The 25,000-nt window shown below is 48.9% G+C and overlaps 3 protein-coding genes across 6 annotated transcripts; 1 reads left to right on the top strand and 2 right to left on the bottom strand.

Moving 5' to 3' along the window:
• Window positions 1-115: 115 nt before the first annotated feature.
• LOC121310116 (cathepsin F-like) lies at window positions 116-5,501 on the bottom strand. The gene is made up of 7 exons (XM_041243389.1): window positions 5,154-5,501; window positions 3,888-4,004; window positions 2,645-2,726; window positions 2,071-2,141; window positions 1,513-1,588; window positions 516-629; window positions 116-306 (listed from the first exon to the last, which is right to left on the bottom strand). Exons 1-7 carry the CDS (start codon window positions 5,412-5,414, stop codon window positions 131-133), a joined length of 897 nt encoding a protein of 298 aa, XP_041099323.1. The 5' UTR covers window positions 5,415-5,501; the 3' UTR covers window positions 116-130.
• Window positions 5,502-8,484: 2,983 nt separating this feature from the next.
• sb:cb1058 (uncharacterized protein LOC394209 homolog) lies at window positions 8,485-10,857 on the bottom strand. The gene is made up of 3 exons (XM_041243394.1): window positions 10,768-10,857; window positions 9,301-9,809; window positions 8,485-8,732 (listed from the first exon to the last, which is right to left on the bottom strand). Exons 2-3 carry the CDS (start codon window positions 9,784-9,786, stop codon window positions 8,601-8,603), a joined length of 618 nt encoding a protein of 205 aa, XP_041099328.1. The 5' UTR covers window positions 9,787-9,809; window positions 10,768-10,857; the 3' UTR covers window positions 8,485-8,600.
• A 165-nt stretch (window positions 10,858-11,022) lies between these two features.
• mus81 (MUS81 structure-specific endonuclease subunit) lies at window positions 11,023-23,648 on the top strand. Of its 4 annotated transcripts, none has more exons than XM_041243392.1 (18): window positions 11,023-11,111; window positions 11,959-12,075; window positions 12,651-12,825; window positions 13,994-14,123; window positions 14,231-14,373; window positions 15,008-15,103; window positions 15,952-16,032; window positions 16,508-16,596; window positions 16,891-17,073; window positions 17,974-18,168; window positions 18,359-18,486; window positions 19,057-19,169; window positions 19,767-19,883; window positions 20,746-20,841; window positions 21,079-21,204; window positions 21,323-21,426; window positions 22,408-22,491; window positions 23,376-23,648. In XM_041243392.1, the coding sequence occupies exons 3-18, from the start codon at window positions 12,688-12,690 to the stop codon at window positions 23,440-23,442; spliced, it is 1,890 nt and encodes a 629-aa protein (XP_041099326.1). In that variant the 5' UTR covers window positions 11,023-11,111; window positions 11,959-12,075; window positions 12,651-12,687; the 3' UTR covers window positions 23,443-23,648. The 4 variants fall into 4 exon arrangements, with proteins under 4 accessions (XP_041099326.1, XP_041099325.1, XP_041099327.1 ...); XM_041243391.1 differs by having other exon boundaries at window positions 11,027-11,111; window positions 11,962-12,075; XM_041243390.1 differs by lacking the exon at window positions 11,023-11,111 and adding an exon at window positions 11,613-11,697.
• The last annotated feature ends 1,352 nt before the right edge of the window (window positions 23,649-25,000 follow it).

Below are 25,000 nucleotides of genomic sequence, written 5' to 3'. Positions count from 1 at the left end.
AGCTCAGGTGTGTCTTGTTATTAAACTCACAGTGAAACCCGGACTGGATCAAACCGCTGTGCCGCTGTACACCAGCAATGCCTTGTGTTTTGCACAGGGGTCCCTTCGTGGGTGTCCGAGCTTGTTTGAGTCAGCCCCCCAAAACTCCAGCCCCCCTTACCTGGTCTTTGACGGGGGTCACAGCTCCGTGGTCTCTCCAGTCCCATTCCGCTGGAGGGGGGTCCCGCGGCACAGCTGCCTGTTTCAGGGGCCGCGGTTCAGAGCGACTGAGGAGGGGGTTCAGGTAAAGAGTCCGGAACTCCTCCTCTGTGGGGGTGGGTCGGGGGGGGGGGGGGGGGGGGGGAGAGGGACCAAAACCTTAGACTCTGCGGAGAACAGCGATCCACACAAACCCAAGCAGCTGTTTCTGAATTCACTCTGAAGGGTGAATCAGCCCCCCCGATCCACGCCGGCCCCCCTCGTCTGCGGAGAGCCGGACGGTTCACGTGGCTCTCTTGTTGAAGGCAGCCTCTCACCTGTCAGGTCACTGAACTGGGTCATGCCGTACTCCGCGGTGCCCTGGTCTAAATCCTGGATCTTCCGGGCCGTTTCCAAATTCTCCGCGAAAATACGGAAGCGCTTCTCGGCTTCTGAAGGGAGAGAGAGAGAGAGAGAAGAGAGGCACGGCAAGACAGCTGGCATATAAGCTCCTGTTTCTAAACAGCGTGGTCAAATATCACTGGCATTTACAGTGCTGGGAATCAGACTCCTATTGCACAGCAGTGTGATCCAGTCCAGGTTTTACTGCTACCAGCTTAATCAGCCCCCAGTGTGTCTAGCTAACAAGCTCAGGTGTGTCTGATTATTAAACTCCTAGTGAAAGCAGGACTGGATCACACTGCTGTGCAGCGGGAGTCTGATTATTAAACTCCTAGTGAAAGCAGGACTGGATCACACTGCTGTGCAGCGGGAGTCTGATTATTAAACTCCTAGTGAAAGCAGGACTGGATCACACTGCTGTGCAGCGGGAGTCTGATTATTAAACTCCTAGTGAAAGCAGGACTGGAGGACATCACTGCTGTGCAGCGGGAGTCTGATTATTAAACTCCTAGTGAAAGCAGGACGGATCACACTGCTGTGCAGCGGGAGTCTGATTATTAAACTCCTAGTGAAAGCAGGACTGGATCACACTGCTGTGCAGCGGGAGTCTGATTATTAAACTCCTAGTGAAAGCAGGACTGGATCACACTGCTGTGCAGCGGGAGTCTGATTATTAAACTCCTAGTGAAAGCAGGACTGGATCACACTGCTGTGCAGCGGGAGTCTGATTATTAAACTCCTAGTGAAAGCAGGACTGGATCACACTGCTGTGATCCTGCTATTATTTCATAATGCTGTAGACTTTTTTCTGTTTTAATCGACATGTAAAGCGCTTTGAGATTCAGTTTCATGAATTTAAATTACATTGCAATTGAATTGGATTGGAATTGGATTGAATTGAAATTGAACTGGATTGGATTGGATTGGAATTACCCTCCTGGCTGTGGTACTCCCTGCTGTACGTCGACACAAAGTCCTTGAACATCGCAGTCAGCAGATCGGAGCTGTCCTGTAAAAAACAAACAAACAAAAAAAACACAAACGTCTGTTTAAACACAAACACTGCGACGCCACGGCAACAAAACCAGAGTGAGACTGGCATGCCGAGCCAGGGTGCAGAGCAGAGGACCAATCCCTGATATTCAATCCCAGCTCCCAATGCCCAGATCCCAAATCCCTTTGAATCAACTCCAGCTGACAGGAAAATCGCCGTCTGCGGAGTCCTTTCAAACGAGGATCTCGCAGGGGCAACCACGGGCGTGCTGGGAAATTACTTCAAACGCCAGGAAGTCCTCCTCGATTAAACTCTTTGAAATAAATATTGAAAAAAGACCTGGTCCAGACCGTCAACGTACTTTGCAGACTGATTCAAATGAAAATGGGATGTGGATTTCTTGATGGCATTTAAATGCCCACAAATTCACCTGTGCTTGAACCCAGCTATGGACTGGCAGCTTCGGTCTGTGGGCGACGCGGTAAATCAATGCTTACCTGAGACTGGTTCATCGCGGGTGGAGATGAATTCGCTTTCTCTCTGAATCCGTTAGACTCTTTGGAAGCTCCTAAAAAAAAAAAACCATACAGGAATCCATAAAATATGCACACCACGCAGCCGTGCCTTTACCAGGGGGGACCCTCGGGGACCCCTGCGCTCCCCTGACTGTGTGACTCCCCCCTGCACACCACACAGCCGTGCCTTTACCAGGGGAGACCCTCGGGGACCCCTGCGCTCCCCTGACTGTGTGACTCCCCCCTGCACACCACACAGCCGTGCCTTTACCAGGGGAGACCCTCGGGGACCCCTGCGCTCCCCTGACTGTGTGACTCCCCCCTGCACACCACACAGCCGTGCCTTTACCAGGGGAGACCCTCGGGGACCCCTGCGCTCCCCTGACTGTGTGACTCTATCAGCCCCCCGCCCCCCTGCACTCCACGCGGCCGTGCCTTTACCAGGGGAGACCCTCGGGGACCCCTGCGCTCCCCTGACCGTGTGACTCCTCCCTGCACACCACGCGGCCGTGCCTTTACCAGGGGAGACCCTCGGGTCTGTGTTTGAGGTGCGTACCTGACAGGTGGCATTTCTGCTTGAGCAGCTTGACCTTGTCTTCCCACGGCACCTCCCAGATCTCAAACAAGCACACCTCCTTCTGAAAAAAACCACAACACAAAACACATCTGTGATTAGCTTGAAAAGTTCATGGAGCAGGCTGGCTGTACCCTTATAAAAACATCCCACAGTAAAAGCACAGCGAAGTGTGACAAAGCACAGAGAGGTCTGGTAAAGCATAGGAAAGCATTGTAAAGCACAGAGAGGTCTGGTAAAGCATAGGAAAGCATTGTAAAGCACAGAGAGGTGTGGTAAAGCATAGGGAAGCATTGTAAAGCACAGAGAGGTCTGGTAAAGCACAGGGAAGCACAGTGTGACACGGATTGCTGGGAACTCTTATGTTTTGTTTTGTTTTTTACAAAGAAAAACACACACAGCAAAACAAACAGTCCTCGTTCCTCTCTGAGCCGGTAATCACAAGACTAGAAACTCCTGACACAGCGCTGAATCAAACCATGAGACGGGCCTTCACACACACACACACACACACACACACACACACACACACACACACACACACACACACACACACACACACTGACACAGCGCTGAATCAAACCATGAGACCGGCCTTCACACACACACACACACACACACACACACACACACACACACACTGACACACACCATGAGACACACACACACACACACACACACACACACACACACACACACACACACACACACACACTGACACAGCGCTGAATCAAACCATGAGACCAGCCTTCACACACACACACACACGCACACTGACACAGCACTGAATCAAACCATGAGACCAGCCTTCACACACACACACACACACACACACACACACTATTATTATTATTTATTATTATCACTTTTTGATTTGACAGACGTCTGCTTCATCCGAGGAGACTCACACAGGTGTCCCAGGGCAGGGTTACAATGCAAGCTTCATATATAAACACAGCGCAGTTTACAGCCAGTGCAAAACACACTCACAACCACACCCCCACGCACAGACACGCACAGAAAACAACCACAGAGCACCTCGATCCACACTTAAACACGACATCACTGACACTAAACACAGCAGCGTGTGCGTCGCTATCTGGAGCCAGGCTTCGCGGATCAGTAGAACAGAGCACTTAGCCGAGCGACCCTTGAAACCCTGCCCTCTGTTAGGAGGAGCTGCTGGACTTGCCTTATTTATTTATTCTATATATTAAATGTTTACCTTCAAAGTGTCCTGCTGCGTGTGAAAGCCGCAGGTCTGCAGGTCGAAGGATTTGGATTTTTTGCAGAACGTGTTTCCCAGTTCAGCCACTAGAGTGTACTTCACCCCCCTCGCCACCTGAGACAGTGCAACAAACAACATGTTATTACACACCCCTCCTCCCCAAGCTGCCCTGTGCTTTACCACACCTCTCTGTGCTTTACAATGCTTCCCTCTGCTTTACCAGACCTCTCTGTGCTTTACAATGCTTCCCTGTGCTTTACCACACCTCTCTGTGCTTTACAATGCTTCCCTCTGCTTTACCAGACCTCTCTGTGCTTTACAATGCTTCCCTATGCTTTACCAGACCTCTCTGTGCTTTACAATGCTTCCCTGTGCTTTACCAGACCTCTCTGTGCTTTACAATGCTTCCCTATGCTTTACCAGACCTCTCTGTGCTTTACAATGCTTCCCTGTGCTTTACCAGACCTCTCTGTGCTTTACAATGCTTCCCTCTGCTTTACCAGACCTCTCTGTGCTTTACAATGCTTCCCTATGCTTTACCAGACCTCTCTGTGCTTTACAATGCTTCCCTATGCTTTACCAGACCTCTCTGTGCTTTACAATGCTTCCCTATGCTGTCCAACGCTTTCTCTGTGCTTTATTACACTTTGCTGTGCTTTTACTGCGGAAACAAAACCTTCATAAGGGTTGGATTCACTCGTTCAATGGTCAGATTATGTTAACGATTCCGCGTAAACGTGCATTGCATTTGATTTACGCAACAACACATTGGGAAGAATGCGCATCAGCTCCGTTTTGAAGGTTGTTTTAGCGAACAGTTCCCCTGACCTAGTTCTTGCCTTCTCCGCGGGTCTGCTGGAGCTTTGCCTGGAGCAGAGTACGGGATGTTTTCCGACAGCAAGCGCAGAGGGTACAGGAGCAAAAGCTGACAGATAAACGGAGCCGGTTTACACTCGCTTCCCGCAGAATAAAATAGAATAACACCTGCAGTACCCGTCTCCGCCAGCAGATGCCACTACCAGCGCCTGCACTGCACAGAAGCGCAATACATTACAGCGAGAATAACTCTGCTATAGCTATTATTATTGTTATTAGTGTCACGGTTACAATTGGTTTTCTCTAGCTAGTAACCAATTCATTTATGCATTTTAATAGCTCAATTTAGTGTCAGTGCTTATGCAGCGGTTATTAAATCCCTACTACAGTACTGTAATTAAATACATTGTACATCGCCTATATATATAGATATAAATAGTTTGAAACCTGTTTTGTGGCTGAAACAATTTTGCTGATCCTCCGCAGATAAACACCACTGTAGCCCAAGTTGTAACGTTGCTCCGCGAACTGAGCCGCTTTCAGCACCCCCGGGTCGGAACTCGGAACCAGAACCGCTCCCCCGGGACCCCCGAACAGCCTCTGATTCGGTGCATCGCCCCGAGGCAGCACCGAACCGGTCTGGAGCGTGCAGTAAACTGCAAGCACCAGACAGCGGCCCCAGAACCCAAGTTGGGAGCGCAGTTTCATGGCGATGTTTTTTTTAATATGTTGTGCAAAACTGCTGTGCCAGAATTAACCAGCAGAACAGCCTCCCAACAGCCACTGCGTGCCCCCCAAACAAACATGGCGAAGCCAGGTGACCCGATTCTAATGCCCCTAACAACTATGGCGCATCAGCGTTGCTCAAGTCCCGCGCAAATCGGTGCCACGTGTTTAAATCTAGTCAATTAACGACGTCATACTGTCTATAGTGCTTTATTACATATAAATGCATTCAAATTATCTAAAGGATTCCGGTAGCAATGCCCTATTAGTTTCCCTACAGTATGTATTCCAGTTTCTGAAGGATTCGTGTGGTGATGTCCTGTAAGATTTCCTATAGGATTCATTGCGATTTCTGAAGGATTCGTGAACCAGTGACTTCTAGGATTTCCCATTGGAGATTTCTCCGTGCGTTGCTGATGTAGGCTGCAGCTTTCTCAGTCCAGTTAAAGCTTGGCTTGCGTTCTGTGCTGTAGCCCTATGTCATACAGTCTATTTTTGGTTGGTTCCTCTTCCACCTGTCTGCTCCCATTATACTGACCCCCGTCCCCCGTCCCCCGCCCCCCCTCAACCAACAGCCGATGCAAAGCGGCCACAATAACTTTTATCTGCAAAGGGTTTTTTGTTATTGTTGCACTGCACAGGTCGACCAGCAGATGGCGACAAATACGAAAAGAAAAATAATTGAACAACGCCTTTGTCCTAAAATACAGCCGCACTTCCCATGAGACAAATACAACAAAAAAATAATAATTCAAGCAAATGGAATAAACACCTAACTGTACTGATACAATAGAAGAGACGCTTTAATAAAACACTCAGAAGTGTGATACAGTGCAGTGACAGTATAGTAAAGCATAGGGAAGCATTGTAAAGCACAGAGAGGTCTGGTAAAGCATAGGGAAGCATTGTAAAGCACAGAGAGGTCTGGTAAAGCATAGGGAAGCATTGTAAAGCACAGAGAGGTCTGGTAAAGCATAGGGAAGCATTGTAAAGCACAGAGAGGTCTGGTAAAGCATAGGGAAGCATTGTAAAGCACAGAGAGGTCTGGTAAAGCATAGGGAAGCATTGTAAAGCACAGAGAGGTCTGGTAAAGCATAGGGAAGCATTGTAAAGCACAGAGAGGTCTGGTAAAGCATAGGGAAGCACTGTAAAGCACAGAGAGGTCTGCTCTCAGAATGCAATGCGTGTCAGTGATGAATACACCCTCTGCTTACATGACGGGAAGCCAGACAGCTTTGCAGTGGACTTCAGACTCGCGACTATAATTCATGCAGAGATTCATGAGCAAGTTATGCCCTGCCTTTCTATATTTAGACCAGAAGAAGTGAGCTGGGCGCTGTATTGCAGAAGTTAGGACAGCCAGCTAATGATTCACCAGCCTTGCTGGCAACTAACCTGGTTTTACTGTGCATTTTAAAAACAGGAATGACCTTTATAAAAGCTAACCATTGTAAGAGCATAGGGAAGCATTGTAAAGCACAGAGGTCTGGTAAAGCACAGGGAAGCATTGTAAAGCACAAAGAGGTCTGGTAAAGCATAGGGAAGCATTGTAAAGCACAGAGAGGTCTGGTAAAGCATAGGGAAGCATTGTAAAGCACAGAGAGGTCTGGTAAAGCATAGGGAAGCATTGTAAAGCACAGAGAGGTCTGGTAAAGCATAGGGAAGCATTGTAAAGCACAGAGAGGTCTGGTAAAGCATAGGGAAGCATTGTAAAGCACAGAGAGGTCTGGTAAAGCAGAGGGAAGCAATGTAAAGGATGGGGATGTTATTGCTGTATAGTGTTTTGCTGCACTCTGACACTGTGGCCTGTTTGCTGTCAGAACTCTGGACTTTGGAATCCACGCATCAATTGTTTGACAGGCAGATTCCGCAATCACATTCCGTTCTCCAGTCCAGCTCAGGAATACAGGTGATTACCTGAGGGTTAGTAATCTGTAATAGTGAGAGACAGTCAAGCAGAGCAGCGTTTCTGCAAAGGTATTGAATACAAAAAAATAAAATATTAAAAAACAAACATTTAACCAAAAAAATACATTTTATTTATATATATAATATTTTTTTTTTTGCAAGAAACACAAAATAAGATTATTTGATGTTAACCAGTACAAGACAAACACAGTCTATTCATTTACAACTTATACAATTCATTGAACTAAGTAATTATATATATATATATATATCTATATTATAGATCTATATATATATATAAATATATATATCATATATATATATATATTATAGTCAAATGTTACGATCATCATTTCACATAAATCTGATCTCATATTAAACATTTTCCAAGCGAGGGACCTTCAGTCCAGCAAACACCAAACTTCATCCGGTCACCCAAAGTGAACTAACTGGAGCCAGATCTTACTGGCAGACTGGACAGGGAGCTGAGCGAGGGTGGTACCAACTGGCATTGTGACCTACAGAACAGGAAGTGACGAAGAGGAGCCAGGAAGTAGGATGTTCAACTTTCGCAGCTGAGGCTTCCAAAGAACTTAAAGACAAAATTAAAAGGGGAAAGAAATGTATCTGAAAACTAGGGTGGGGTGGGGGGGGGGGGGTTTGAACTCTGCTTCATCAACAACCGCTGCTGCTGCTGCAGAGTCTCTTCCAATAGGACCTCGTTTGCTTTGCGTCTCATCCGAAGGACGGAGCACAAGGAGGTGAAGCGACTCGCTCAGGGTCACACACACGCACACACACACACACACACACACACACACACACACACAACAATAGGACCTCGTTTGCTTTGGGTCTCATCCGAAGGACGGAGCACAGGGAGGTGAAGAGACTCGCTCAGGGTCCCACACACACACACACACACACACACACAGTGAGTCAGTGGTCCTGCAGAGTCTCTTCCAATAGGACCTCGTTTGCTTTGGGTCTCATCCGAAGGACGGAGCACAGGGAGGTGAAGAGACTCGCTCAGGGTCACACACACACACACACACACACACACACGCAGTGAGTCAGTGGTCCTGCAGAGTCTCTTCCAATAGGACCGCGTTTGCTTTGGGTCTCATCCGAAGGACGCAGCACAAGGAGGTTAAGTGAGTCGCTCAGGGTCCCACACAGCGAGTCAATGGCTGAGCCGGGATTTGAACCTCCTGGTATCGAGATCCCCTTTCTTTAACAATGCACGCTGCAGATACAGCTCTAATCCACTATTGCGGATCTGTGTTCAGCTGATGGGGATGATGATGACGAGGATGATATTGGGGTGAGGGTCACGCTGTACAGGCTGGTGATGAAGGTCTCCCAGCCCCTCCTGAAAGCTCTGTCGATTGCCTGGGGAAAAAAAGAGAGACACGTAATCAAAACGCTGTACTACAGCAACTACTCAACTCCCTCAGTCTCTAAGAGAAAGGGGGCTCCCTCCAGCACAGGGCAGGCTTGAGGCATAGAGACTGAACTGCTCCCTCCCTCACCCCCCTAAGAGAAAGGGGGCTCCCTCCAGAGGGCAGGCTTGAGGCATAGAAACTGAACCGCTCCCTCCCTCACCCCCCTAAGAGAAAGGGGGCTCCCTCCAGCACAGGGCAGGCTTGAGGCATAGAAACTGAACTGCTCCCTCCCTCACCCCCCTAAGAGAAAGGGGGCTCCCTCCAGCACAGGGCAGGCTTGAACATAGAGACTGAACTGCTCCCTCTGCTGCTAAGAGAAAGCAGAGTCTCTTCCAATAGGACCTCGTTTGTTTTACATCTGAAGGACGGAGCACAAGGAGGTGCTGCTGACTTGCTCAGGAGGTGAAGTGACTCACACACACACACACACACACACACACACACACACACACACACACACACACACACACACAGCGAGTCGGTGGCTAAGCCGGGATTGGAACCCGGAGCCTCACCTTTCTGTATCGCTTCATAGTGCTTCTCTTCTCCGTCTTCACCACCTTTTCCTCGGGGTTCTTCTCCGTCCTTTTCTCATCCAGGAGGATCTGATGGTCATCCAGGACTGCGAAGTGGACGCAGTCCGTCTGCCACGCGGCCGTGTCCGCCGTTCTGTCCCCCTGCTCCGGAATTCCGCCCCCCTCCTCCGGGTTTTCCAGACGGCGTTCCCGGGAACGCGCGGATCCTTCCCTCTGCTTCTTTCTCTTGCTGCTCTGGGAGGATTTCCTGCGCACCAGGGGCTTGGTTCCGTCGTCGTCCAGCATTCCGCGGTTGAAGTCGAACATTCCTGGCTCCTGGTTGTGTTTCCTGTTCTTCTCCCCCTCCGGGCGTACGGGAATGTCGTCCCGGAGTTCTGCCTCCTCCAGACGGCAGTAGAACCCGCTGGACTTGTCCAGATATTGGGGAGCCTGGGCGGACTTCTTTGAGTTCTTCCCGATAGTCATGGTTCAGTCGCTGGGTGCCCTGACTTAAAAAATAAACAAAACACAGGGAATTATGTTTAAGGGTCTATAAGATGACGATTCTGACTAAAACACAGAGAGGTCTGTAAAGCACAGAGAGGTCTGGTAAAGCATAGGGAAGCATTGTAAAGCACAGAGAGGTCTGGTAAAGCATAGGGAAGCATTGTAAAGCACAGAGAGGTCTGGTAAAGCATAGGGAAGCATTGTAAAGCACAGAGAGGTCTGGTAAAGCATAGGGAAGCATTGTAAACAGAGAGGTCAAAGCATAGGGAGAGGAGAGGTCTGGTAAAGCACAGGTAAAGAAGCATTGTAAAGCACAGAGAGGCATTGTAAAGCACAGAGAGGTGGTAAAGCATAGGGAAGCATTGTAAAGCACAGAGAGGTCTGGTAAAGCATATAAGGTAAAGCAAGAGAGGTTGGGAAAGCACAGAGAGGTCTGGTAAAGCACAGGGAAGCATTGTAAAGCACAGAGAGGGCTGGTAAAGCATAGGGAAGCATTGTAAAGCACAGGTCTGGTAAAGCATATTAAAAAGCAAACCATGATAAATTAACCCTTATAAAAGTTTCCCACAGTGAAAGCACAGCACAGTGCAATACAGCACAGTGAGAGCAGGGTAAAGCAGCGATATTTATATATAATATGTATAATTTTTCGAATGTACTTTTGTAACTTAGCAACAACACGTTCTAAACAATATAAACAAACGAACGAATTCAACTGGACCTTATAGAAAATTAATACAAATAAAAAAAAAAAAAAAATCCAATATCCCACACAACAAATTTAAAAAGTCATAAAACCATAAAACTAAATTCAAAACACACACAACGAAAATGAAGTTAAAACCAAACAGCTGAATACCAAACCTTCATTATATTATATTATATTATATTATATTATTTCACTGTGTAGACCGATCTTCGTTATATTCTCTGGTCGCTGCGCATTCTCACGAAGCCTACCTGATCGCAGGTCTGCGCTCTGTCGAGAGACGAAGCCGGCTGGGAGCTCTCCAGGGCTGCAGCAAAGACACTGAGCGCAGCTCTGCGTTTAATCTTTCAATGAGATGAGAGAGTGGGGCGTGTGCGTGTGCGTGTGCGTGTATGTGTGTGCGTGTCTGTGCCTTTCTGAACCCTGCAGCCCACAGTACAGCGCTAAACTTTGCCCCCCCTGACTCGCACCTCGTCTGTAATGTTATTTGATTGGTGCTCGTTTAGTGCAGCCGGTCGCTCCTGTCTCTGCAGCCAGATCTGTACGGGGCTGCACGGTGGAAACCTCTGATAGGGACCAGACGTCATCTCAGGCGGTACGCAGACTTTGACCCCGGTTGCGCGACTATTGATAAACTGTTTTTGATAGCAAGAACCGTGGATATCAAAAATAATACTGAGGACTGCATGTTAAAAACGTCTCTCGCCATTGTGCAATATATATAAGAGCTATTGCAACAATAATAATAATAATATTATAGAATAATAGAATAGAATAGAATTTAAAATAGAATACAATAGCAGTTTATTATGAAGTACTGCTTGTGTTTAGAGTCTCCACAGCGCCGCTATGGTGTTTTGTACTACTGATCCACTTCTCTGAAGTTCTCTCGGTGATGATGAAGCGCTGTGTCTCCGGCGAGTCCTCTCCCGGGGGGGTCACATCTCCTTCCCTTTGCTTAGAGGCACAAACGTTATTTGAAACACACACACACACACACACACACACACACACACACACACACACACACACACACACACACACACACACACACACACACACGCGTTTGATAGCAGGGATGGGAATTAGACTCCCGTTGCACAGCAGTGTGATCTATATATATATATATTGGATGGAGTTTACCTGTATTTTGGGCTTATCGAAATGCACATATAACGCGGGTGAGTTTAAACCTTTAGAAGAAGCGTCATCACCCTTTAATTAAATTTTGCAGTTGAGCGCTCCTCTGCAGGGGGGGGTCTGTTTATCGCGTATCTAGGCAACGGGTGGTGGGGGCGTGGTTCCTTTTTTAATATTATATTATATTTTATGTTACAAATATACCGTGGGTATCTACTAGAGTCGTTTTTTTCCCCCACTGGTCATAAATGCTATGATTTATTTGAACTGTCATTAACGAGCCACGGCACTCGTCCTACCAGCAGGTGGCGGTGTCCTCTTCCGAGCCACGCGTTTTCTATCGCCTCGTCGAGGCCACACAGGCGAAGTTCAGCGAACTCGGTGGCACGCTGAAATGCAAAGGACCCGGCGGCGCTGAGGTACAGTATAAACCCATAAAGAAAATTGCTTTAAAAATAAACATATATAATGCATTTTTTTTTCTCAATGCATTATATATGTTTGTTTTTAAAGCAATACACATATATAATGCATGTTTGTTTTTAAAGCAATACACATATATAATGCATGTCTATTTTTAAAGCAATACACATATATAATGCATGTTTATTTTTAAAGCAATACACATATATAATGCATGTTTATTTTTAAAGCAATACACATATATAATGCATGTTTATTTTTAAAGCAATACACATATATAATGCATGTTTATTTTTAAAGCAATACACATATATAATATGTTTATTTTTAAAGCAATACACATATATAATGCATGTTTATTTTTAAAGCAATACACATATATAATGCATGTTTATTTTTAAAGCAATACACATATATATAATGCATGTTTATTTTTAAAGCAATACACATATATAATGCATGTTTATTTTTAAAGCAATACACATATATAAAGCACTGAATTGATTTGGTGCAGCAGAGCCGCCTCGAATTCGGTCTTGCTTCAATCTGTTCCGATGTTTTTCCCTCGCAGATCTTTGCAGGGTGAGGGTGACTCGCTCGCTGGCAGCATGTCCGCGGAGCCGGTGAGGTTCGGGCGCAAGAGACCGGTTCCGAAGTCCCCGAACCCGCTGTTTCTCAAGTGGTTGACCGAGCTGAGAGACGTGGCCGCGGAGAAGGGGACGAAAATGCAGTTCGTTTACCAGAAGGTGAGAGCGGCATATACACACACACACACACACCAATATAGAGGGGGTGCAATTCAATATGTTAACAAGGGAACATTATTCAGCAGCTTTCACTGGACTCTATGAAGCTGAGGGAGTTCATTCTATATAGAGGGGGTGCAATTCAATATGTTAACAAGGGAACATTATTCAGCAGCTTTCACTGGACTCTATGAAGCTGAGGGAGTTCATTCTATATAGAGGGGGTGCAATTCAATATGTTAACAAGGGAACATTATTCAGCAGCTTTCACTGGACTCTATGAAGCTGAGGGAGTTCATTCTATATAGAGGGGGTGCAATTCAATATGTTAACAAGGGAACATTATTCAGCAGCTTTCACTGGACTCTATGAAGCTGAGGGAGTTCATTCTATATAGAGGGGGTGCAATTCAATATGTTAACAAGGGAACATTATTCAGCAGCTTTCACTGGACTCTATGAAGCTGAGGGAGTTCATTCTATATAGAGGGGGTGCAATTCAATATGTTAACAAGGGAACATTATTCAGCAGCTTTCACTGGACTCTATGAAGCTGAGGGAGTTCATTCTATATAGAGGGGGTGCACAGCAATATGTGATCCAGTCCTGCTTTCACCAGGAGTTTAATAATCAGACTCCCGCTGCACAGCAGTGTGATCCAGTCCTGCTTTCACTAGGAGTTTAATAATCAGACTCCCGCTGCACAGCAGTGTGATCCAGTCCTGCTTTCACTAGGAGTTTAATAATCAGACTCTCGCTGCACAGCAGTGTGATCCAGTCCTGCTTTCACTAGGAGTTTAATAATCAGACTCCCGCTGCACAGCGGTGTGATCCAGTCCTGCTTTCACTAGGAGTTTAATAATCAGACTCCCGCTGCACAGCAGTGTGATCCAGTCCTGCTTTCACTAGGAGTTTAATAATAAGACACACCTGAGCTTGTTAGCTAGACACACTGGGGGCTGATCAAGCTGGTAGCAGTGAAACCTGGACTGGGCGACACCACTGTGCAACAGGGGTCTTATTCCCGTCCCTGGGCTGGTGAGGAACAAGAGACATTTTGAAACGGGCGTTTTCAGCTCGGGGGTGTAAAATTGACCGGGCAGTTGACCCGAACCGACCTCTCTGACCCGGCACTGTTTGCTTGTCCCCGTTTTCTCTTTTTGGGAAAGGCGATCAGCTCCCTGAAGAAGTACCCTCTTCCGCTGAAGAACGGGAGGGAAGCGAAGATCCTGCAGAATTTCGGAGACGGGATCTGCAAAGTCCTGGATGACAAGCTGGCTCAGTACTACGCAGAGAATGGTGAGCGGCGCCTGGCAGCCGGCGCCCGTCAGGGAAACCTTTGCCGTGTTTTATTTATTTGTTTGTTTTTGTAAGACGTGACGCATGTGCGTGCGCTGTTCTCCTAGGTCCGGACGCCCCGATTCATTCCCTTGACGAGGGGGACCCCCCAGCGCCCCCCCGCAAGCAGAGGAGGAGCAAGACCCCCCCGGGAGCCAGCAGGGGCTCCCTGTCCCCCGAGGGCCAGCCAGCGCTGGAGCCGGCCCCTTGCGTGAGTATGAGGGGGGTGTGCTTCCTTGTTGGCTGACCAGTTTGTTTACATGCCCGCCCACCCCCTACTCCAGGGAATTCCACCCCCTCTATATAGAATGAACTCCCTCAGCTTCATAGAGTCCAGTGAAAGCTGCTGAATAATGTTCCCTTGTTAGCATATTGAATTGCACCCCCTCTATATAGAATGAACTCCCTCAGCTTCATAGAGTCCAGTGAAAGCTGCTGAATAATGTTCCCTTGTTAACATATTGAATTGCACCCCCTCTATATAGAATGAACTCCCTCAGCTTCATAGAGTCCAGTGAAAGCTGCTGAATAATGTTCCCTTGTTAACATATTGAATTGCACCCCCTCTATATAGAATGAACTCCCTCAGCTTCATAGAGTCCAGTGAAAGCTGCTGAATAATGTTCCCTTGTTAACATATTGAATTGCACCCCCTCTATATAGAATGAACTCCCTCAGCTTCATAGAGTCCAGTGAAAGCTGCTGAATAATGTTCCCTTGTTAACATATTGAATTGCACACCCAGCGCTTTGAAATTCTTACTGTACTGCTATTATGGCTTCCGATAGCCTTTTTTTCTTTTTGCAAGATAATTTTGATGAGTGTTGGGTTTTCTTTCTCTGCAGAAGAGGAGGGCTGGCAGTCAGAAGACGCGTGAGTACGTCCCTCAGAAGCGATCGGGGGGGTACGCGGTGCTGGTGACTCTGTACCGGGACCACCAGGTGAGAAACGCATACACCCCCCCCCACACACACATACACACACATACACAGACCCAGGGCTGGGAATCAGACCCCTATTGCACAGCAGTGTGTTCCAGTCCAGGTTTCACTGCTGCCAGCTTGATCAGCCACCAGTGTGTCTAGCTAACAAGCTCAGGTGTGTCTGATTATTAAACTCCTAGTGAAAGCAGGACTGGATCACACCGCTGTGCAGCGGGAGTCTGATTATTAAACTCCTAGTGAAAGCAGGACTGGATCAGGCTGGGTTCCGCACCCCCTGAGCAGCTCAGAGCTGCGGAGCGGTTTTGAGTGGTGATCTGAGCCTGTCCGTTACTCTAAGCTGTGCCGCTGTGCATCCCCGTTGAGTAGGTGTGGTTTTGAGTCTCTCTGCGTTGCTGTTGCTCTGGTCTCTGTGTCCTTGTTGCAGAGTCTCTCTGCGTTGCTGTTGCTCTGGTCTCTGTGTCCTTGTTGCAGAGTCTCTCTGCGTTGCTGTTGCTCTGGTCTCTGTGTCCTTGTTGCAGAGTCTCTCTGCGTTGCTGTTGCTCTGGTCTCTGTGTCCTTGTTGCAGAGTCTCTCTGCGTTGCTGTTGCTCTGGTCTCTGTGTCCTTGTTGCAGAGTCTCTCTGCGTTGCTGTTGCTCTGGTCTCTGTGTCCTTGTTGCAGTCTCTCTGCGTTGCTGTTGCTCTGGTCTCTGTGTCCTTGTTGCAGAGTCTCTCTGCGTTGCTGTTGCTCTGGTCTCTGTGTCCTTGTTGCAGAGTCTCTCTGCGTTGCTGTTGCTCTGGTCTCTGTGTCCTTGTTGCAGAGTCTCTCTGTGTTGCTGTTGCACTGGTCTCTGTGTCTTTGTTGCAGAGAACCGGCAGCCGCGGGTTCATGACCAAGGCAGAGTTGCAGCGCGAAGCCCAGCCCCTGTGTGACAAGTCCTTCACCGTGGTGAGAGAGAGGGATGCTGACCAGTTTGTCTGATTTACCTGACGTTTTTAAAATGACTTTAACAGTCTGTCTCCTCACCTCTCTCATTCTCTCTCTCTCTGCCTCTCCTTTCCTCCCTTTCTCCTTTCATCTCTCTCCTCTATCTCTCTGATCTTTCTGTCTCCCTCCTCTCTCCCTTTCCTCTCTCTGTGCCTCTCCTCTGCTTGTCTCCTCTATCTCTCTCATCTTTCTCTTGTCTTTCTTTCTCCCCCCTCTCCTCTCATCTCTCTCCGCCCCTCTCCTCCCCTCTCCCCTCTCTCCTCATCTCTCTCAACTCTCCCCTCTCCTCTCCTTTCCCCTCTCTTCCTCAATCCCCTCTCCTGCTCCCCCTCTCTCTGTGCCTCTCCTCTCTCTCCCCTCTTCTCTCTCTCTCCTCCTGTCTCCTCCCCCTCTCCTCTCTTCCCTCTCTCCTCTCTCTCCCCCCTCCTCTCTCCAGTCAGATCCTGGCAGTAAGCACACGGCCTGGTCGTCTGTCAGCACTCTCATTCAGAAGGACCTGCTCCTCAAAACCAACAGCCCTGCAAGGTAGAAAACCCCAGCTTGCATATTGAACAAACGACGGGGGTGGAGATGAGACTCCCATTGCACAGCGGTGTGCTCCATTCCCCTCTCTCTCTCTCTCTCTCTCTCTCTCTCTCTCTCTCTCTCTCTCTCTATGCCAGCAGACCCCTGCAGTGCCGGCCTTTGTCCTCCAGAGGGCGGTCTCTCGCTGGCCCCCTCTGCTGTGATGTCAGCAGGCTGACTGCCCCCCCCCCCCCCCCCCCCCCCCCTGTGATGTCAGCAGGCTGACTGCCCCCCCATTGTGATGTCCTTTGGCAGGTACTCCCTGACTGAGAAGGGACTGGAGCTGGCGGAGAAGCTGGAGGGGAGAGGGACTGAGCAGGGGCAGCCAGGGGGGGCTCCAGCCTCACTCCCTGGTGTCCCGGAGAGCAAGGAGGGAGAGATACTGGACCTCACTGGGGAGGAGGAGGAGGAGGAGGAAGATCATCTCCCAGAAGACAGGTAAATATATAATCAGGGACAATATAATCACAGTAAATACCTGCCTGTGCATTGCCATTGAATACACAGGTCTGAAATGGGAGATTCTCAACGACAGCACACGTGTGTTTTTATCTGAAATAGAGAGAGATTTCTTATATATATATATATATAATTAAACAGAGCTAAGGAAGTCTGTTTGCAAGACCTGCTTTCGCATAGCGCTGCACTTCCTTGGGTCACCTGCAGGGTGAAAATGGAGCCCTCACCCCTTTGCAGACATCAGAATTAGTGTCATTATTATTATTATTATTATTATTATGTATTTCTTAGCAGACGCCCTTATTCAGGGCGACTTACCGTGACAAAATATCCCATTATAAAATCTCACATTACAGATAAGAGCCGTTATAAAGCGCAATAAAACCAGCAGCCAATAAGATAGGATTCAGATAAGGGCACAGTAAAGAATACAGTGAATAATTCCCTTGCGAAGCGGTTTCCACTGAGAGCAGCTGTACAGAAAGCAAAGACGTTCGCTCCTACCAGTCCAGTCCGTTAAGAGCGTGCAGCAAGTATGAGAAACGGAGGAGAGCAATTTCATATCGGAGCAACTGCGAGAAACAAACCCCGCGCGCTTCTCACAGCACTGTCCGCAGCCTCTCTGAACGAGCTCGGATCTGCAGTGCCGTCCTCTCAGGACGGCCGCTGACCCTGCATTCACTGTCCGCTGGGCTGAATGGGTCCATTCGAGCCCCCCCTAGTCACGTCGTTAGCGCTGGGGGGGAGGGGAGGAGCTTTTAAGACCGTGCTTGATCAAGTTTAGTGACTTCTGCTGAGGAACGCGCGTGCAGAGAGAAAGACAGATCCAAAAATTGTTTCTGGAGCTGGACAGATCTTGTTTTTTATTTTTGGAAACAGGGACAAATCCGGAGGAGGGGACCGGAGGAGGGGTGAGGGAGGCCGGGGCTCTGGTCCGGGAACCGTCCGGGATGCAGCCGGTTCGCTGGCCTCGAGTGAGAGACCGCCTCCTGCCCGCGGACACGTCCCCGGTTTCGTTCTGACCCCCGGCACCTTTGACATCGTGCTGTGTGTGGATTTCATCGAAACCACAGGGTAACTTCAATAGAGGAAACAAGACTCCTGTTGCATAGCAGATTCACCTGTTCCTGGTTTTAATAAGACACACCTGAGCTTGTTAGCTGGACACGCAGGGGGCTGATGGAGCTGCTAGCGAGATGGCTGTCTCTGATTGACACGGCTCACTGATTGTCATTTTATGTTCTTTTTTTTCTCTGCTCCTCAGGGGCTCCAGCGGCAGGAAGCAAGAGCTGGTGACGGAGCTGAAGAGGAACGGAGTGGACTTCGACGTCAGGAAACTCAACGTGGGGGACTTCCTGTGGACCGCCAGAGAGAGGGTCCGCCATATCCCAGGTGAGTCTCGTTCCCCAGCCCTAGCAATTCCAGTCCAGCCCGATCTCGTGATGTTAAACTGCAGTTCTAATGCAGGGAAGGCTCCTGTCGCACAGCGGTGTGATCCAGTCCTGCTTTCACTAGGAGTTTAATAATCAGACTCCCGCTGCACAGCGGTGTGATCCAGTCCTGCTTTCACTAGGAGTTTAATAATCAGACTCCCGCTGCACAGCAGTGTGATCCAGTCCTGCTTTCACTAGGAGTTTAATAATCAGACACACCTGAGCTTGTTAGCTAGTCCTGCTTTCACTAGGAGTTTAATAATCAGACTCCCGCTGGGGTGTGATCTGATCAAGCTGGTAGCAGTGAAGACACACCTGAGCTTGTTAGCTAGACACACTGGGGGCTGATCAAGCTGGTAGCAGTGAAACCTGGACTGGATCACACTGCTGTGCAATAGGAGTCTGATTCCCATCCTCTCTTTTACATTGTCGTGTATACCAGGTCGTTTTGGCCTCACGTTTTGAAGCGGTTCGGGTTTTCAACTGCTGGTTACAGCAACACAGTTTTTTTTGTGACCCCCCCCTCCAGGTCAGCTTCGCGCCCCCCAGGCCAGAGAACTGGTGCTGGATTACATCGTGGAGCGCAAGAGGATGGACGACCTCTGTGGCAGCATCATCGACGGACGCTTCCGCGAGCAGAAGGTGGGCTGCTGTGACATCACGCGACCGCCTGCTCGCTGGCGTGGTAATCAGGGCTGGGAACAAAACTCCTATTGCACAGCAGTGTGATCCAGTCCAGGTTTCACTGCTGCCAGCTTGATCAGCCCCCAGTGTGTCTAGCTAACAAGCTCAGGTGTGTCTGATTATTAAACTCCTAGTGAAAGCAGGACTGGATCACACTGCTGTGCAGCGGGAGTCTGATTATTAAACTCCTAGTGAAAGCAGGACTGGATCACACTGCTGTGCAGCGGGAGTCTGATTATTAAACTCCTAGTGAAAGCAGGACTGGATCACACTGCTGTGCAGCGGGAGTCTGATTATTAAACTCCTAGTGAAAGCAGGACTGGATCACACTGCTGTGCAGCGGGAGTCTGATTATTAAACTCCTAGTGAAAGCAGGACTGGATCACACTGCTGTGCAGCGGGAGTCTGATTATTAAACTCCTAGTGAAAGCAGGACTGGATCACACCGCTGTGCAGCGGGAGTCTGATTCCCGTCTCTAGGTGCAGTTGGTATTTTTAAAGTTATTAATCTAAATGGTTAAATGTTCTTTCTTTCTCTCGCTTTTTCCTTCCCAGTTCCGTATGAAGCGCTGTGGTCTGAAGAAGCCGATCTATCTGGTGGAGGATTACGGCTCCACGCAGCACCTTAGTATACCAGAGAGCACCCTACTGCAGGCTGTGGTGAACACACAGGTACAGAGACCCCCTCTGCACCCTGCACACAGGGTGAGGGAGGGGCTGTGACTGACAGGGGGGCGTGTTTCAGGGTGAGGGAGGGGCTGTGACTGACAGGGGGGCGTGTTTCAGGGTGAGGGAGGGGCTGTGACTGACAGGGGGAGGGAGGGGCTGTGACTGACGGGGGGCGTGTTTCAGGGTGAGGGAGGGGCTGTGACTGACAGGGGGGCGTGTTTCAGGGTGAGGGAGGGGCTGTGACTGACAGGGGGGCGTGTTTCAGGGTGAGGGAGGGGCTGTGACTGACAGGGGGGCGTGTTTCAGGGTGAGGGAGGGGCTGTGACTGACAGGGGGGCGTGTTTCAGGGTGAGGGAGGGGCTGTGACTGACGGGGGGCGTGTTTCAGGGTGAGGGAGGGGCTGTGACTGACAGGGGGGCGTGTTTCAGGGTGAGGGAGGGGCTGTGACTGACAGGGGGGCGTGTTTCAGGGTGAGGGAGGGGCTGTGACTGACAGGGGGGCGTGTTTCAGGGTGAGGGAGGGGCTGTGACTGACAGGGGGGCGTGTTTCAGGGTGAGGGAGGGGCTGTGACTGACAGGGGGGCGTGTTTCAGGGTGAGGGAGGGGCTGTGACTGACAGGGGGGCGTGTTTCAGGGTGAGGGAGGGGCTGTGACTGACAGGGGGGCGTGTTTCAGGGTGAGGGAGGTGCTGTGACTGACAGGGGGGCGTGTTTCAGGGTGAGGGAGGGGCTGTGACTGACAGGGGGGCGTGTTTCAGGGTGAGGGAGGGGCTGTGACTGACAGGGGGGCGTGTTTCAGGGTGAGGGAGGGGCTGTGACTGACAGGGGGGCGTGTTTCAGGGTCTCTCTCTCTTGTTTCTTGTGAAGGTTGTCGACGGCTTCTTCGTGAAACGCACCAAAGATGTGAGAGAGTCAGCTGCTTACCTCACTGTCATGACCAGATACCTTCAGAGCATGTTCTTGGTATGGAAGAACCCTTAAGTATTCTTGTTAATAATAATATTATCTATGTATTTGGCAGATGCCTTTATCCCAGGTAGACTCACACAGGTGTTACAGCGCAGTGTTACAATGCAAGCGTCATATTTAAACACAGTGTAGCTTACAGTAGGTAATATTTTTAATTGCACGCTGGTCTTCTGGCCAGTCTGAAAGCCCCGTGTGGTTCACTCCCTGCGCCCCTCTCTCCGCGCCCCCCAGAACAAGACCCTGCTGAGCTGCACCAAGGAGGAGGAGCCACTGTGTGACCGTGCCTTCAGCCCCGCCTCCAGCTCCTGCATCCTCATGAGCTTCGGGGAGTTCAACGAGGGCGCTGTGAAGAACAAGGTGACAGGGAGGCGACCCCGACCCCGCCCCTAACACTGACCCTGACCCCGACCCCGACCCCGACCCCTAGCACTGACCCCGCGCCCGGCCCTGAAGCTCTGCTGTTTTCCTGTTCCAGGCTCAGACGGTCCGGGAGCTCTTCGCTCGCCAACTCATGCAGATCAGCGGGATCTCGGGAGACAAAGCAGCCGCCATCCTGGGCAAATACAGCACCCTGAGCAGGTACCCACTCCCACTCACAAACCCACTGCCACTCACAAACCCACTGCCACTCACAAACCCACTCACAAACCCACTGCCACTCACAAACCCACTTACAAACCCACTGCCACTCACAAACCCACTCCCACTCACAAACCCACTCACAAACCCACTCACACAACCCACTCAAACCCAAACCCACTCACAAACCCACTGCCACTCACAAACCCACTCCCACTCACAAACCCACTCACAAACCCACTCCCACTCACAAACCCACTCACAAACCCACTCCCACTCACAAACCCACTCACAAACCCACTCCCACTCACAAACCCACTGCCACTCACAAACCCACTCACAAACCCACTGCCACTCACAAACCCACTCACAAACCCACTCACAAACCCACTCACAAACCCACTGCCACTCACAAACCCACTCCCAAACCCACTCACAAACCCACTCCCACTCCCAAACCCACTCACGCCCACTCTCACAAGCCCACTGCCACTCACAAACTCACTCGCACACTCACGCACTCGCAGACACGCACTCTCTCTCTCTCTCTCGCACACACTTACATTTACTGTTAGTTACAGGAGAAACGGTGGAGATCTCAGAGCCACTGTATTGTAACATTGAAACCTTTTTATGTGCGCCAAAGACATATACAATACATCAGTGTACCAGCAGATGGCGCTGCTTTCATATCGCCGTGAAACAGCTTACCAGCTTGCTGAAAACTCCTTTTAAAAAAGCATTTCTCTCGCACTGTCGACTTTCGAAGTGTTTTTACTTTTAAAACGGTTTCGTGGATAGCCATTTCCTTCCAGATTGAAATAACTCTTAATACCTGATCCCGTTCTTTGTGGCTGTCTCCAGCAGCAGTTGTTGGTGAAGCAGAGTTCACCCCCCTAGCCTCTGCAAGTTGCTTTGGATGAATGGCTCGTTATTAATAACAACAGCGATAGTGCCTTGTTTTTATTTTATCTTCCCCAGCCTTCTGCAAGCTTATGAATTGTGTCCCACAGAAGAGGCCAGAGAGAAGCTGCTGTCTGGAATCAAATACGGGAAACTGCAGAGGTATTGATCACATCGAGAGACTCAGTCCGTGCGCGTGCACGAGCGCTAGAATCCAGATATTTCACGGAAGAGCTGATTCCGATATCAAGAGTCATGTAAAAACAGTTTTTGGAAAATGTGTCGAAATATGCAGAGGGGGTGCAATTCAATATGTTAACAAGGGAACATTATTCAGCAGCTTTCACTGGACTCTATGAAGCTGAGGGAGTTCATTCTATATAGAGGGGGTGCAATTCAATATGAGAACAAGGGAACATTATTCAGCAGCTTTCACTGGACTCTATGAAGCTGAGGGAGTTCATTCTATATAGAGGGGGTGCAATTCAATATGTTAACAAGGGAACATTATTCAGCAGCTTTCACTGGACTCTATGAAGCTGAGGGAGTTCATTCTATATAGAGGGGGTGCAATTCAATATGTTAACAAGGGAACATTATTCAGCAGCTTTCACTGGACTCTATGAAGCTGAGGGAGTTCATTCTATATAGAGGGGGTGCAATTCAATATGTTAACAAGGGAACATTATTCAGCAGCTTTCACTGGACTCTATGAAGCTGAGGGAGTTCATTCTATATAGAGGGGGTGCAATTCAATATGTTAACAAGGGAACATTATTCAGCAGCTTTCACTGGACTCTATGAAGCTGAGGGAGTTCATTCTATATAGAGGGGGTGCAATTCAATATGTTAACAAGGGAACATTATTCAGCAGCTTTCACTGGACTCTATGAAGCTGAGGGAGTTAATTGTATATAGAGGGGGGTGCAAAACATTTGTCTGTAAGAATCCACCTTCATGTTAGATTGATCAGTCTTTTTTTTAATTGGTGAAGCTGCATGGCAGGTTTGCCGGGATAACGTCGATCTGTCGTGTGTGTCTTTCAGGAATATTGGACCTGCACTCAGTAAGACAGTCTGCCAGCTGTACTGCACTGTGGGAGCCCTGCGCTAGGACTGGTGGCATTGAACTGAGGGTGGGGGGGGGCACTGCGGAGACCTGCCTCTCTCACAGAATCACACCCCGGCGCAAAATAACAGACCCGGGGCAGAGATCAGGGAGGAACGTCGCTATTTGAGATCTTTTGTACATTAAAAAAAAATATATATATATATGTTTGTTGGTGTTGGGGGCAAAAAATAATGTTTTAAAGAATTAAAAAAAAAAAAATTCTGTTATGGGCTGTTGGCTATTTTTCTCGATTGTCTGCAGTTTTTGGGGTGTTAAAAAAAAAAGGTTTTTAAACAATCTATCCGGTTCAAACCTGTATAATTCTCGCCTGTCTGACAAAAAAAACCAAACAAAAAAACTACCGGATCCGGCAGAAAAGTGGACCTCTGGTTTTCCATAACTGAAGGACAACTTGGCAACGCTGCCACGTGTTGTCTTGGTAGGGCCGGGCAGTGCCAAGGGGAGTCTGCCCTGCCAAGATGCTACCCAGCCCAAGTAGGAGTGATCCTGCCCTGCCCTGCCCTGCCCTGCCCTGCCCTGCCCTCTCCACAGGCGTTGAACTGATTCTTCCCCAGGCGAGGCCGTGCAAAACGTTTCGTTTTGTATCCCTCCTCCTTCGCAAAGCACATCTAGACTCGTAAAACAAAACCCTTCCCTTTGTCATGCCCGTTGATCTGCTGCTTGCTATTTATTTATTTTTTGCTAAGTGCTCCTAATTGATTTACACCTTGTTTTTTCCCCATTTTATTAGATTTAACCCCGTCCCTGCCAGTCTTGCATGCCCTCACACGTATTTCCGTTTTGATTTTGCGGTGTTGTTTTCAGTGTAGACAGTAGTCATTATTCTAACACCTCTGTCACGCTTTCTCATAACCCTGGCCTGGCTCTGTAGTGAAACTGAGTCACCCCCATTCAATGAACAGGATCTCGTGTGAGGAAAGCGGTGGGGGGGTGGGGGTCGTGCCAGGGGGATGCCAGAGCGGTGAATCAGGTCTCCAGGGAGAGAATGAATCAGGTCTCTCTTCAAAAGCTTCCCGCCCGTTTTTGTTTGGAACCCTGACAGAATGATTTAGTAATTCCATTCATGGTTTATATCTATATCTAATTGTATTGAAGTCTAAGGAGGATTAATGGGCAAGACAACTCTCCCTAGAGACTTCAATATTTGGGGTTCTTTCAAAACTGGACATTTGGGTCGTTACAGTAAGAACTAGGCAGGAGGTATGAAATTATTTCCAGTGCAGGTTCTGAGGTGGGGTATGATTCTGTCTCGTTTTGGTTTCATTTTTCTTGTGGAGAGAATGAAAGGTGGTGCAACAGGAAGGAACGGCAGTGTGACACACTGGTGAAAAAACTTGCGTTGAAGTGCAGTCCAGATTCGTGTTCCCTGTGGAGGATCGAGCTTCACACACACACACACACACACCCACACACCCAACACCCAACACCATTGTATCTACTCAGGATATCTAGCGTTCCTCTTTCACTGCCAGCCTCTGTGGCCAATATAGAAGTCACCCTGGTAAAGGCATGCCACGCGGTTGTGCCTTTACCAGGGGAG

This window comes from Polyodon spathula, unplaced genomic scaffold (genome assembly GCF_017654505.1).
Source record: "Polyodon spathula isolate WHYD16114869_AA unplaced genomic scaffold, ASM1765450v1 scaffolds_1734, whole genome shotgun sequence".
NCBI lineage: Eukaryota > Metazoa > Chordata > Actinopteri > Acipenseriformes > Polyodontidae > Polyodon > Polyodon spathula.
The sequence above is the reverse complement of the archived record's forward strand: the minus strand, read 5'-3'. Positions and strand labels throughout refer to the sequence as shown.